The sequence below is a fragment of the Osmerus mordax genome, chromosome 4 (assembly GCF_038355195.1).
Source record: "Osmerus mordax isolate fOsmMor3 chromosome 4, fOsmMor3.pri, whole genome shotgun sequence".
Classification (NCBI taxonomy): Eukaryota; Metazoa; Chordata; class Actinopteri; order Osmeriformes; family Osmeridae; genus Osmerus; species Osmerus mordax.
Window position 1 is genome coordinate 3,888,803 of NC_090053.1, and position 15,079 is coordinate 3,903,881.

General features: G+C 43.9%; 1 protein-coding gene across 3 annotated transcripts; it reads right to left on the reverse strand.

The window, feature by feature from the left end:
• Window positions 1-839: 839 nt before the first annotated feature.
• Window positions 840-13,615, reverse strand: eps8l2 (EPS8 signaling adaptor L2). Of its 3 annotated transcripts, XM_067234535.1 has the most exons (20): window positions 13,564-13,615; window positions 12,978-13,024; window positions 8,356-8,420; window positions 7,326-7,487; window positions 6,657-6,806; window positions 6,483-6,562; window positions 6,272-6,381; window positions 6,038-6,114; window positions 5,759-5,885; window positions 5,353-5,441; window positions 5,188-5,262; window positions 4,199-4,347; window positions 3,865-4,027; window positions 3,718-3,752; window positions 3,494-3,599; window positions 3,004-3,135; window positions 2,752-2,815; window positions 2,369-2,555; window positions 2,121-2,253; window positions 840-1,997 (listed from the first exon to the last, which is right to left on the reverse strand). In XM_067234535.1, the coding sequence occupies exons 1-20, from the start codon at window positions 13,596-13,598 to the stop codon at window positions 1,920-1,922; spliced, it is 2,064 nt and encodes a 687-aa protein (XP_067090636.1). In that variant the 5' UTR covers window positions 13,599-13,615; the 3' UTR covers window positions 840-1,919. The 3 variants fall into 3 exon arrangements, with proteins under 3 accessions (XP_067090636.1, XP_067090635.1, XP_067090637.1); XM_067234534.1 differs by lacking the exon at window positions 13,564-13,615 and having other exon boundaries at window positions 12,978-13,169; XM_067234536.1 differs by lacking the exons at window positions 12,978-13,024; window positions 13,564-13,615 and adding an exon at window positions 9,507-9,538.
• Between the last annotated feature and the right edge of the window lie 1,464 nt (window positions 13,616-15,079).

A 15,079-nucleotide genomic window follows, 5' to 3' on the forward strand; every position in this document is an offset into this window, starting at 1 on the left:
GTGGTTGGGTCCATCTTTGCTGTTGAAAACCTTTGGTATTGGAAGTTTGTTGTTTGTTGAGGATGACACAAAACATATCTATATCCTGCGAATGAGGGAAGGCAAAGTAAATCAAACAATCAACACATGTCTTGCTTGTGGTTCAAGGGTCTGCAGCTGAGCTGTTGTTGCCGAGCTGTTGTGATCATAAGCTAACGTTATGCTAGTCATGATACTTTGCCAGACCATGGTATAAAGATGCTTAACTAACAGCATTGATCAAATATATGGTGGGCTATTCCAATAACAACTTTAGTTAATAACATGACTCTTGATTGGACGAATGTCATTCCACTTGGCTGCAGTGGACTCAGTTCTCAATTGTGAACAATCACACACCACCACCTGGTGGCTCCGCTGGAACGGGCCACGTAGGAAACATGGCCTTTCCTGGGAGGTCTAGACATTGGGAGAGGATTTTGTGGATGTTGTGAGGTAAGAGTTGACACTGATATAATATTACACAAGTTCCTACGTGCACAATAAATGTTGGTTCTTTGGACTCACACATAACTGGCATTATGCTCTCTGCTCTGTTTTGCCTGTGTAGTGGGATTATTTCTGTCTGTTAAAAGAGAACTCATTATCAAGTAGATTGTTTGTGAAAACAGTTTATAAAAATATTTTGAAATGTTACCTGTTCTAACTATAATTTGAAAAAAGCACTGAAGTTGTGTCCTGCAGGAGGATTTTTGTCATCATCTCTGTTTAAACTGTTCCAAGAATTTCTTTTTAATAAAACAGGAAGACAGAAAGGTACTATTTTCGAAAAGCAAGTATAAGAACAGTATTCATTGGTATTTAGCAAGTATGTTTATTTTTTATTACGACCATTCAAACTCGATCCCTTATCTGTATTTACACAACTATGTAAACTAATTTTACATATAAATGAAAAAGACATTGGATATAACATTAATATTTTTCCAATACTGGAGTAATAATTTCTTTTCTGGTTTTGTCTTAGAATTAATGAGTTTCAAACATTTATCACAAGGACAATACAGTAATATTGGTAATATGCTCTTACAGACAATTGCATTATACAGAAACTTTTATAGTATAGCCTACAGACAGTACATGCAAAGCACTGTTGTCACATTAGTGTGATTACACTGATATGTTTTGCATGCATATGTTTATCAGGGTTTACTAATACATATGTGTATGACATATTTGTAATTACAAAGAACATTTAATTTTGTAAATGCTTTAATCGGATTATAAAAACAAACAAAAAAACGTTGATGCAATAAACAACATTATTCATGTGCGAAGGTATGGTTGCACTTCTAGAGAGACTGTACACATTCTGTAGCATTATGAAACGGATTCATTACATATCTAAAAGAGTATTGAGAGTCTGGCACAGAGAATCAGATTGTTAGGCTGTTCAGGGTAAGTAAACAAGTTATCAAGTAAACAACTGTGATGAAGGCATTATTGAGTGATCATACCCCTACATGCAAGCACACATACACAGTATATACACACAATGCACTAATGAGTTCTCCAATTGAAAGGCTTCTCTTTCATATAGTGCACACCCCCATATTGTACACATATCCAAATGCATTGTCAGACAAAATAACCAAAAGCAACAGTTCAGAGAACAACTGAACAATAAATTACATTTAGTCATTTAGCAGACACTCTTATCCAAGAAATAAAAATACATATGGATTTGAAATATAAATAAATATACAATTAAAAATGCATATTACAACCTTTGAGGATAAGCCAACATTATCTTTAGATTTTCAGACATAAAGTTGCTGCTGCACTACGAGGAGGAGGGGGTGTTTCTGGATAGGCTGCTCTGGTTGGATGGTGACCAGCTATGAAGGACCGTGATTGGTTGAACGTGAGAGCAAGGACATTCATTCCTTGCTAGATGACCCAACCTTATTTTTTCTCTGTTTCATGATCTGTTCCAGCTCTGTTTCTCCACCAGTCTTCTGTAAATGGAAATTCAATTTTGATCAGAATTATATTCTATTTAAACAACTCGAGGAGAACACAACCTTTTCCCCCATTGATGCTGTCATGTTTTCAGCTGGGCGTGTGTGTGTATGACTCACCTCTAGCTGAGCTTTCTGCACAGTGACCTGGCTGTAAACACGAGGCCCCTCGTCTGCACACACAGCCTTCAGCTCCTCCTTATTGAGAGAGAAGAGCTGAGCCCCTGTTAGGATGCCCAGACACTCCACAGTCCTACAGAACCACAGACAAACACAGAGACACATTGTAGATTCTTGAAACTACTCAAATAACAACACAGCCTGCACACAAACACATACGCAGTGATGTGAGAATCAGAGTGACTCACGGTTTGGAAAACCCTTTGGAGTTGAGCCAGACGGTGACTTGTTGGGGATTGGAGTCAAAGGTTAGTGGCACAGTGCTGCCAGAGGGTCGCTCAACACGGAACTTACGGCCCGGAGGCTGAGTCTTGTCAGCGGTGATCATCTTCAGAAGCTCATCATTGACCTCATCCATGGGGTTATTCCAAGATGCTACAAAGCGATTCGGAGACGACAGATTGTTACCGAAGGCTGTGATAGGAGCCGGCTAGATGACAACAAAAGCTGTTCACATGCACGCCTTTCTGTGCTGTGCTTGTCTTAGTTAACATGAACATAAAACTCTTGGAATCGAATGTGTGACGTGCACTGATGAAATGAAGGCCGAGGTGCAGCTCGTGTCACTCACGGTGGTTTTGGCGGGCCATGTCAAAGCTCTCCCCATGACCCAGGGAACTGGAGGGATGTCCAGGCTAGGGACACACACACACACACACATTTATACACACGCAGGTCAACATGTGCATGCATGCACACAGGAACAAACGTAAGAAATAGGCAGGGAAGGAGAAAATGGACTATATGCCATATTCCATATCTTTAAAGACAGAGTGTGTGAAGGTACGTGACTCTGTCTCTAGCTGTGTGGTCAGAGGATCACCTGGCTGTAGAGAGGCTCCGTCATGGCGTGTGGTTCCTCGAGCTTGACCACGTCCAGCATGTTGTACGGTACATATCCTGCCTGACCGCTGCGGTTCCTCAGCTTCCACCACTGCTTGTCATCCTCGATCACCTGCAAAATGCCCCACGTAACGCCCAGGTCAGGTCTTCATCAAAGGTAATCAGCAAACGCATTCTAGTGATCCCTTGGTACAGATTTCTGTGCCTTCTGTGTGGAAATCATCAGAGTTCCCCCCCCCCCCACCACCACCACCACACTGGCCCTGCTCTACCTCACATGGGAGTCAGGTGGCTGAGCGGTTAGGGAATCGTGCTAGTAATCAGAAGGTTGCTGGTTCGATTCCCCGGCCATTCCAAATGACGGTGTGTCTTTGGGCAAGGCACTTCACCCTACTTGCCTCGGGGGGAATGTCCCTGTACTTACTGTAAGTCGCTCTGGATAAGAGCGTCTGCTAAATGACTAAATGTACCTCTAAAACCTCGTCCTGCAGTACCGACAGCTCGTTGGCGTTGCGGGCCACAAAGTGATAGCGTATCTTGGCGTATTTTCGAGAGGAGGCCAGACCGTTGTAAGACCTGTTTGAGGAAGGGAGGGTTATGTAAAGTTGGACATGATACACGTTTATGAATGCTAAGGGAGGACATTTGTTATCAGCAAGCAGTGGTTGAAATAAACAATGCCATTCCCACTCACCCATTGGATGAGCTGGACGACTGAGTCCCATAGAACTAACAGAGAAAAGACACAAAGGCCATGTTAGAAACCATGACGATGCTACAGCCAATGAGAAACGAGTCGAGAAACGTGAAAGAACTAGAAGCCGTGTCTCCTGCCTCGCACCTCCTCTGAGGGTTTCCTGTAGCTGGGACCGGTGGGGGACATGGGAGGTCCTAAACACTCTGTCTCCCATGGCGATGTCCTGAACATCTCCGCTGGGGGCTCCCAGCCATTTCGAAACTTAGGGTAGTAAGGAGGGGCACACTGTTCCCTGGGCCAGTCAGCCCTGCACAGAGACATAGACCATATGACCTAGGCACATCCCTAAACACACAATGCATTGACCATTCATACACAAAAGCCCTGAAGATCCTGCATGTCCTTCTGGGCGAGACCCAATTCATACCCACACAGTCACAAAACATTTGACAGTATAACACCTGGGACCATGCGCTACCTGGGTCTGGTCCAGCCATCTCCGAGCAGCTCAAAGATGGTCATCTCTTTAGGGGAGAGGTGTCCCCTGAGGAAATCCACAGTGTCTTTGGAGAGGTGAGGGGAGATGATGGAGCGAGGCAGCTCAGGACTACCGCAGCTCTGGAGCACCTGCAGGTCACAAGCACGCACAGCATTCAAGAGTTACGGAAGATACATCGGTCGGATATTCGAATGCCAGGCCGGTTTTTAGAATGGACACTGAACAGATAGTTTTGTTTCCTCTCTGGGAAAACATCTGGGAGAGACCTACACCAGTAACAACAAGATACCTAAGATACCAAAGAAATACCACGTGTCGTGATCAAGTTTGAGTTACATAAACGTACGACGAGCATTTAAGATTCCATCCCACTTCCTCCCATCCTTGCCGCCTAACTAAATGGCACCTTTCCAGTCACAGTGCTCAGTGTTGTGGTGATGACTTGCTATCAGCCCATGGCCAGCCTGTGGTAGGCAATTTTCTATCATCATTGTGTAAGTTTGGCTGCACCTGCAGTGGAGCTGAAAACCCACATAGCTCCGGTCTGGCTAGTGCTGAAAGCATTGTGATGACTGTGGGTGCGGTACATCATGCAAAACAATAGAGGGCATGTAGGCTATATGACGTCTGATCGGTTCTCATTCTATCAACTTCTTTTGTTGTTGATTGTTGAATGAGGAATGAAAGTATTGCAGTACCATACGCACTTTGTAAAAGCGCATATGGTTGTGTGCTCAACAAAATGATTCCCTTTTCACATTAGATGTTGTATTGCCTAACACAAACTTACCCTTTTGTAAAAAAAAAACAATGGACATAATTTCTAGAATCGTTATTCATTCTCATGACAATAGAAATTGTCCGTTTAGGCCGCGGGACCCAGAATCTGCCTCAGTTTAATACATGGGATGTTTGAGGTCAAACACTTTGGCTGCAATGCAACATGTATGGGCCTGGTGGTGACTCACCAGCTCCAGGGGACCAAAGAGAAAGTGAACCAGCTCAGATGCACTTGGATTCTGGATGTGCTTCTTCAGTTTGGCCTGCAGAGGGAGGAAATCCAAACTAGTGTCAGAGCCAGTTCACAAGGCCCAACAGTCCACTGGGCAAGCAGCTGCATAGGGGGAACTCACCAGCAGGTTGAAGGCCAGCTTCAGTTTCTGTAGGCTATCGATGAACTCGGCCTCAGAGGGGGGCTTAGCCCTCAGGGTCAGCATGCCCTCTGTCAACAAGGAGGTCAGAGCAACAGCAATCACCACACGTAGCCTCCAGAGTTACACCTCCACACACTCAGCCCAGTGGGACACAATCAACCCAGTGGGAAACAGTCAGCCCAGTGGGACACAGTCTTGCACGTTTTGCGCCAAACACAAACATCCAGAAGCCTTATTCATTCAACAATAAGCTGCACACATGCCAAGATGGAAAAGCGTTTAACCCTGGGGCCTGAAAGAGGATAGGTCCAAACCAAGGCAGAAACAGACAGTGGACAATAACGACTGTATTGTTCCACCACATAGAGAAGAAAGGGAGACAGACCTGCTGGTCCTTTCTTCTTATTCTTCTTACTCTTGTTGCGCTGGTTTAGCTGAGAGAACGCCTCTGCAGCTTTCTGCAGCCGCGCCACAAAGATCTCGATGTCGTCCAGGGCACTGTTGAGGATTTGCTGTTGAGGAGAGGGGGCCGAACGAAAACACAATATGGGCAACAAGCGGGAAAACCGAGAGAGAGAGAGAAAAAGAGACAAGCTGAGCAGCACCGATTCGGATGCACGGTGAAACCAAATAATGACGAATCGCCGAAATGGTGACAACTCACCACGTCCTTCTCAATGCGCTGAGCCAGCTTGTCATGTGACTCGGCATCCTGCTGTGCTGAGCCTCGCCTCTCCACATCTGGGTACACAGAGCCAGCCTCAGCGGTTAACAGGTACGTTACCATCGGTAACGTGCGTTAGTCATGTTTAATAGAACCTGCGCGTTGCAACATTTGCATGTGTGCCTGTATTTAGGGGTGTTTCGGCCAGCATGTGTGCCTGGTGGATGCGCTCACCCTGCATGTTCATGGCAGCCGCGCGCCCCTTCCCCCCATGGGGCGGGCCCTTGGGGACCGAGGGAGGGATGATAGTTTCTCGATGCCGTTTCATTTTTTCCTGGTTCATCCTGGGGGGGGGGGAGCAGCATCATATATAATTTCAACTGTATAACTGGGAGTGTGTGCACACATAAAGTAGGCAGGTCACTGTGGGAATAACGGTACTCACTTCAATGTCTGTGGACGCATTTTCTTCCCGTGCTTGTTGTCACCCAGAGCACTGTCTATGTCCGCATGAACCATCTCAGCCTGGGACGACAGAAGAAGCATTTAACACCTTCAGACAGCGAATGCCCTCCAGTGTGTCCATCTGCTCCAGGGACCCACCACCAAAGGGACTCACCTCGACCTCGTCGCAGTGGAAGAAGTGGATGTCAGGCCTGTGCTGCTCGCTGTCCTGACATAACAGCAGCAGCACGGAGGGATAGCGCGTCTGATTCAACACGGTCTGACTGTGGTGAATGGTCGGGAGAGGGAAATTTTCCAACTCTTCCTAAAGAGGTAGAAAGCGGGGGCAGGAGAGCGATTGAGAGCAAAAAAGAGAGAAAAAGGAAGAAGAAAGAAACAGAGAGAGAGAGAAAGTAGAACAAGGTCATGAAAGATAGAGTAATTGTACCCTTAAAGGCTAAAGGTCTAAATCTAATGCATTGGTTATAAAAACAAAGGCATTATCACAGTGTGCTGTTGGATATTATCACATTGCAATAAACCTCTATACAATCCACCTTCTAAACCTTTTGAATTGAGGTTGTATAGTGTATGGTGCAATGCGAACCTTGCAATGGCCTTTGGACCTCTGGGGTCATCTGAACTAGCTGTTGTCAAATGTTTGAATGGATAACCGTGCAAGTTATTCACCATCTAGTCATTAACTAGTGAGTAAGTCAGATGGGAGGGCTTTCTGAACTATCAAGAGGAATACAGCACTGGGTTCTTTATTCAAGGTTAGTAGTTGACATAGACGAGATCAAGTCATGAAGAAGCAAGGAGTAGAAAGCAGATTCAGCCTTACCTGTGTGTCACAGTCCAGCAAGCGGACAGCCTTGTCGCTGACCTGCAGCAACATCTCCTGGGTCCAGATCTTGTCTTTAGAGTCCAGGAGGGCCAGCTTTTTGATGGCGTCATCCACTGTGGCGATGGATTCCGCCTTGTCCATCATGAAGGTGGAGAGATGCTGAGAGGGGAGAGAGATGCTGAGGGGGCTGGAACATGGAGGCAGATGTACTGGTTGACACTGCATTGGTAAAACCGGGTCCCTTGGAGGCACTGAAGGCACTTAATATACAATACAATACTGTGATATATTGTTTTTATTACTGTTGCTTGCTTTTTTTTTTCCACAGGTACACTTGCACTTATAGCGGTTCATGTTGTTTAATTGTAACTTGTTTAACTACATGCTCTTATGGTTCTTCCCTTTGGCACTTACTTTGGTTGTTCACAATGTGTGCTTCATGTTTTGGCTACTCGCGATGTTTTTTGGCTATCTTGTTGTTATGATCAGTGACCTATGCACTTTGTAAAGCTCTCTCTTGGAAGTCGCTTTGGATAAAAGCGTCTGCTAAATGAATAAATGTAAATGTAAAATGTACAAAAGGTGCTTGTGTATATGGCTGTGTCTCTGTGTGTGTGTGTGTTCCCAGAACATTTCTATTATCTATTATTACCTGATTAGTAACAACCCTTTCACTGAAGTCTGAACATCAAGTGTGCACAGCACTAAGTTCAACCCTGCAGAGCAAAGACTTCTCTCCCTGACTCAAATCTCCCAGCCCTGGACTTCAATATATCCATGGTAATATGATCACCCGGCATCATGGCTTCTTTTTTTTTGTTTACTACACAGGCTATCTGGAGATAATTAAACATTAACCTGACCACCAACCTTTGTGTTCATGGATGCGTACTTGCATTAAACAAGTCCAAGACAGTCTAAACTTGAAATGGTAAAAGATACATGAAAGATATTCTAGCTACTATAATCTAAGTGTTTCACTTGTATTCCGTACATCATGATAGAGGAGAGAACTTAAGAGCCTTACCTCCACATGGTATTGGGACGTCTCCTGCATGATAACATTAGAGTTGGAGTATTTCTTACGCTGCTCTGTGTGGTCAAGAAGAGATAAATCTATGAGCAGCAGTTTAAACAAATGACATCCATGACATCATTTCCACAGTCCAAAAAAAGCATGTACAGTACGTACTACAGTCCTCCAGTCCGTCCTCCAGTGCTCAGGAGAACAGATATATGAGATTAACTTGGTATGACATTATATGAACAGGAGCAGCCAAGGGCAATAAGGAAGTGATCCGAACTGCTCATGTGCGCATGTCCAAGGACAGACATGTGTGTGGATGCATGCACACGCACACACACACACACAGCTAGGTGTACATACACACTCAGAGAAGGAAAAACACCACACATCACTAGTCAAATGGGCATCCACTGTAACCCTAAGCAACTACAACTAATGGTCCTAAAACGGAGGTGCAGTTGATACTTTAGAAAAGCTCTTTTGGAGGTTTGGAATGGTTTGTTAGATCTGTATCGCTAGATAGACTTCTACTGCCACATTTTACTAATACCTTTTTCAAACTGTCCAAATCAAACATGGACATTCACCTTCCTTCAGTTGGTCCAACTTAAGAATCATTGATGTAATGTCAGTTTAAAAAAAAGAGGAGTATGACATCATGGCTAGGCTGAAGGCAGAGATCCAGTCAGTCCACTCCCCACAAAATGACTTAAGGATCAAAGGTCACTTTTTATGAACATTCACTTCCTCATGCACTTTCTGATTGGTGCACCAGTCTGTCAAAGGATCATTGTTTACTTTAATGGAGACTTTAAACTGAGGTGAAAGTTTCAATGATAAGCTTTGCTGGGTCAACCGTTAGGGTAGAGGAGGAGAAACAGCAACCGAAACTATGGATTTCTTTAGGTTTCCATAGCAATGGTTTCCATAGCCCTTCATGTTTTATGCTGTTAAATAAATGTGTTGCTAATAGCATCTGATAAATGTATGAAATTTAAATGTATGTACCGTCATAGTTGAATACTACGCAATTGAGATACAAGAAATTGAGATTAATTAAAAATAAAATTACTAAAATATACATGCATTAAAAAAAATCTTTGGTTACACCTACATACTACTGTATGTGATTGTAAGAGCTTCACTCTTACCTTTCTCTCACTGCAACAGCTTAAGCTGAGGTAATTGCTTTTATATCGCCCCAATGTTAAAAGCGTGTGCCAGTGCTTGTGTGGCTCATTGACCTATTCTCCAGGTGAATGGTCTGCAGGTAACAATTACGGGTAAACGAGAACTTGTTCCTATCAATTCTACGGCCAGATCTCATATCACGGCTCTGGGTTCTCTCCCCATACCAACTGGATCAACATTTTTGTAGCACGCTCTGCTTCTCTTTCTGCCTCTGGTAAATAGGGGACTTTACAAAAGAGTAAAGTAAAGTAATTGAAAACAAAGCATTTTTCACAAAATGTAACAAATTCTACTAATGCCTTATGAGATAACAAAGCGTTATAAAAAAATAATAAATAAACCTGACCATGCCAGTCTTCTCATTTAGTTTTCACTATGACATCTAAGGACCCTAAGACTTGAGGAGATACATTAAGTTAAACCTGTAAGTTTTACAGGATGCAAAATAGATTCCCCATCTAGACCTGAGAGCAACCTATTTTAGTTGTGTGCCCATTCTCACTCCCAGAATGACACAGGAAACATGCAGATACTTTCCTGTTTCCTCAATTTCCTCTCTCTCTCTTTCGCTCTGCCATTCTCTATCTCTCTAGCCCCCTGCTCCCTCTGTCTTGCTAGTCCTGCTTGGCTCCCTGCAGGTGAAACACAAGCACAGGTGTCTTTGTGAAAGTCGAGCTCGCTCCATGTCTTATTAATGAATGACATTTATGCCAATCAATTCACAGCGCTGTGACAGCTTGCAATGAGAGCCACTTAGCAGGCAGATGGGCAGATCCACAGACGTCTTCTGAGGCTGGGGACAATAATAAACATGGCTGGCTGGCAGAACATCAGTATCCGGGTCGTTAGGAGTATTTTAAGTGGCCTGACAACAACTGCCTGACAACAACTGCCAAAACACAGAGTACGTTCTCTCTACACTTTAAATAACCACTGCGTACTTTGTAGAAAATGTTGTAGGTCTAAAAAAAAATTACTAAGTTCCAACAGTGATACAATCTTGTCATTTATGTCTTCAGATTTCCCACACGCAAGGAATCAGATCACACGAGTGTTTAAACATTAACCGATTTTTGGCAAGCTTATGTTGCATGACTGTTGGGGCTCATTGTGTTGTCCAAAAGAGAAACCTCTGCTGTTTGGCTTGTCTGTACAGCAATCAGCTGGACTGTACGGTATGCCTGAAAGAAGTGCAGCTGAATCCATGCAGATTTTTAGCCACCAAAATCCTGAGCTTAATATCAGCATGAGGGATCCAAACATTTCAGTTTGATCTCAAAGGTGTTTACACTGGCCATGATTAACATAACAGATGGCATTATGTGACAAAAAAAGATTACAAAGACAGAATGTACAAGGTAGAACAATGAAAAAAGATTACAAACTAAAAGATAATTTAGTAATAGAAAAACGTAAGGCATTACTGGCTTGAACACACATTCAAACAAATAATAAGAAAGCATGATTAAACATTGACAAATACAGAGAGTAGGAAGAGAGAGCAGCTTATCATCAGCCAAGCCTCCTATAGACACACTGAGATCCCAGCTAACTTTCAATTAGTTGTAGTACCTGATAAAGACATGCTCCCCCCTTGATACCAAGTGATTTAAGAAGGTCTGTTGGTCGTCCGAAGCCCAGGGAAGCTGGGTTCTTATGTGGCCCCTATGTTTGCACCCCTTCATCCTCTATTCCGCCCTGATGCTCCTGATAACAGAGCAGGTGGGAGGAGGCCCGTTGCAGATTTGCATGACTTGTTTCCTGCCCTAAATCATGAGCGATTGGAAGATTTTTGCATGAGAGACGAAAGCGATATAAGGATGGGAGAGATTGAGACGGAACTTTTCCTGTTTCACCTCTACCCTTTAGATTCAACAGTACTACTGACACAGTATCAAAATAGCTTCAACGAGGAGAGTTCTACTGACACAATACCCCTATAGATTGACAAAGGAGAAAGCAATACTGACACAATGTCCTTATAGATTAAACAAGGCATTGAACAGATATCTCTTTCTACTCCACAGCGAGGTGAGCATGTTGTCCCTGGTCACCTCACAGTGAGACTGTCACAGTGACCATCTGCCACACAGGATAGCAGGAGCCAGGGAACATAGCTTCAGTTCCTCACACATACAGCAAGGCATATCAATACCAAATGAAAGCTGGATCCCAGTGCAATATATTGTATAGCTAGTGTACTGTTGCTTAACACAAAACACTATGATATATCACAATACTGGCAGAATAGTAACAGGGAAAATGTTTATGATGAACACCATAAAGTAAACACTTAGGCTATTCTAATTTAAGATGGTTAGGCCAGATTTACATGTCATCCCTGATTTAGGCAAGTTTGTGATTTGTCCAGTCTGGTACAATGGCTCTTTATTCAGTCAAGCTGGAAGGTGGTGCTGGAGGTGACCAGTGAGCTCACGTCTGAAGGGGTGGGGTGGGGCTGTTCCAGACTGACGGGTACCGACCATGCCCCTCGCTCTCCCCTTTTCAATGCCTCTTTCATTCACCTGCAAGACCAGGCTGTCCACACCCTGTTCCAACCACACACTAAAAACAGACACACCCATCCATAGCTGCTAATGTAACATTGTATATTTGGCAACACATGGACATGGGCAAACAAGCATTGCAAGTTTACAAGTTTACAAGCATTTACATTGTTTCTATTATCTTCATTCCTCTGGAGCAATAGGGATCAATAGGGACAATGTAGCACACATGCACATCTACAGCTGCATACACACACACACACACACTAAAATCATCTGATTACATTTTTGACAAACCCCTAGCATGTTTCTCAACCTAACCCCTCTAGACACCCCGCAACTGGACCAGGAGGCCCTCAGATCTCTCTAGTCCCTTTCCCAGAGACCTGTCAAGCCTATCAGATCCAGCAGCTGCCCTGGATGGGGGTAGCTGCTGAACCGGGCCGTTCAGCAGGAGCCTTGGAACCTTAGCCCCCTCTTATCAGCGTGCGAGGGTGGGTTTGGGACAGATGTGGTCGTCCAGTGAAGCCGTGATGGGGCCACCAAACCACAGCGTCAGATAATCATAACAGGGGGCGAGCTGTATTTCCTTGCACAGTCATTTGCCTAGCAAATTGATGATTGTTATGATTTGCCTTGATTACAATACTGTGTGAGCTTGACTTTTTTCAATGAATGGTGTTGCTGCTTAAGAGTAGTACCAATATTATGTTAAGCAATACATCCGACTAATTTACACCAGGTATCTACAGTCCTGTGACTTATCATTTTTATGAAAGCACTATGAGACCAGGTATGCACAGTGTGCATAGTGACAGATAGGCATACATGGGTATAAGGAAAACATGAAACATGAAGACAGGGCCCACGTCATACACACGGACTATAAAAAAAATATCTCCTCCCCACAGTTGTAGAACTTACCGTAAAGGGCCTTAGCACTTATCTTGCTGTCCGATCTGGCCACTCCACTGCAGTGAGAAGAAGAGAGGGCATGGTTATGCTGCCTTCCCTTCATATTCGCTTGGACTCCCCTATATGTCAATGTGTCACTGGACTGCAAACACTGCCAGTGCCTAAATCCTAAGCATGCACAGAGCTGAGTGTAAAATGGTAAATGTGTTCGACCGGACAGGAGAAGACTGGATGAGATTAGCCTGAGATTTGGAGCATATGGACAAGTCTGAGAGAGGAAGAGAGAGAGAGGGAGCGGGAGAGGGAGGGAGGGAGGGAGAGGGAGGGAGAGAGAGAGAGGGAGAGAAAGAGAGAGAGCATGTGGCTTGAAGCACAGGGGGAGATAGAAAGACTGGAGCCAGGAACGTGGGCAAAGCAAACATTCAGCAACAGAGCAGCTCTGTACATGGGGACCCTGACCCACACCTCCTCTCTCACACGGTTAGCTATTTCCTCCCTGTTTCCCAGTGAGTAACCCAAGTGCTGGCTTAGGACCCTGGGTAATTGATGAAAAGGTAAACGTACAAGGGGTTATGCAGTAAGGTGCACCACTTACTTGGCCTGCCTGGTCTGAGGTCCCAGGATACTCATGTTTTAAGACATGCACCTGTAAGAGAGGTATAAGATGGAAGGAGGCGGGGTTAGAGAGGGAGGGCAGGAGGAGCGACACAGTCTCACAGCACAACAAGACATGATGCATTATTTATTTCAAACTACCTATAGAAGCCAGCAGTGACAAATTAGCCACTGTTTGTTTCACTTTTCCGCCTTACCTAATTATGCATCTCTCCGTACTCTACACGGGCAAATATGAGCAAATTAAAAGGATAACAGACTAAGTATATTGGTTCTGTACCTTAAGGTAACAAAGATATTCTAGAAGTCGCTCATCTGGTTCAGAGGAGAGTCAGGTGTTGGGCCTGTATTGTTGCTATTTAGCGGGCTGCGGAGGTACAATAGCAAACAGCAGGCTACCATGCACAGGGTAATAAGATCCAGTCTATTGAGTAAGATATGAGAATAGCTCCAATTAATTAAAATGTAAGCTGTTTTATACACAGTCTGGTTAACAATTACGTAATTACTGTGCCTCACGAAAGACATTGTCTGTGACAAACTAAGGGGTAGTAGAGCAGGGCATCGGAATCAGAAGCACGCAGATTAAAAGTCAAGAACTTTCCCAGAGGAAACTCCTACCGGACACTCAAGATATTCCCAGTTTAGGTATGGTATGTGCACTATGACTCACTATGACGTGTTCAAGCCTCCTACACAAAAATGTAGGATTATGTAGTGAGAGAAAGAGAAAGAGTCTGTTTAAATGATGTTTAAAAGATCCCATGACAGTTGCTAGGATATTAACTGACATGAATGGTCAGTCCTGTCAGATATTGAATGATTGGTATCCTCTGTAGTTTTGGACAAAGTAAATAGAGGGATTCCTGACAAGGGGTTCAGGAATATTGTATGACAGTATATATATATATTTTAGAGCAATTACATCTTGTGAATGCACACATTACATATAATGACAAAACAATGTTTCTCATTAAATTATGTTTCACTGTCAAATTACAGTTTAGGTAGCATCAGGTGAACTGATGATAATAACTCCAAGGATTATGCTTTGTCTATCCATATCCATAACTACATAGTTAAGGCGGCAGGCGTGTTGCTTGGGCGACCGCCTTAACTGAAAAGTGCTGCGGGAAACCCTGCATAAATGATATCTAAATGATATCTAAGTTATACATTATATCGATAAGAGGCACATAGCTCCACATGATCTTGTAGGACAGTCATTCAGATAACCAAATCCCATCTGTGGTTCTAAAGCACGTACAGCAACAACAATAATTACAAGGTCGAAGGGGACAGGACAGTTGAATACAGCCAGGAAGCACAAATACGGCATTTCCTCTTTTGGTTCTTATCTCTCCAGCCATTTTCTCCGAACCATTGTTCTGGGCACACCTCCAGGTTTCAAGAGGAAGGTGCAACAGGAGCTGCAAAGGGTGTCTTGTGTTGTCGTCCCAGTGGTGGCAATGTGTCCCCTGGACAGTTCTGAACAG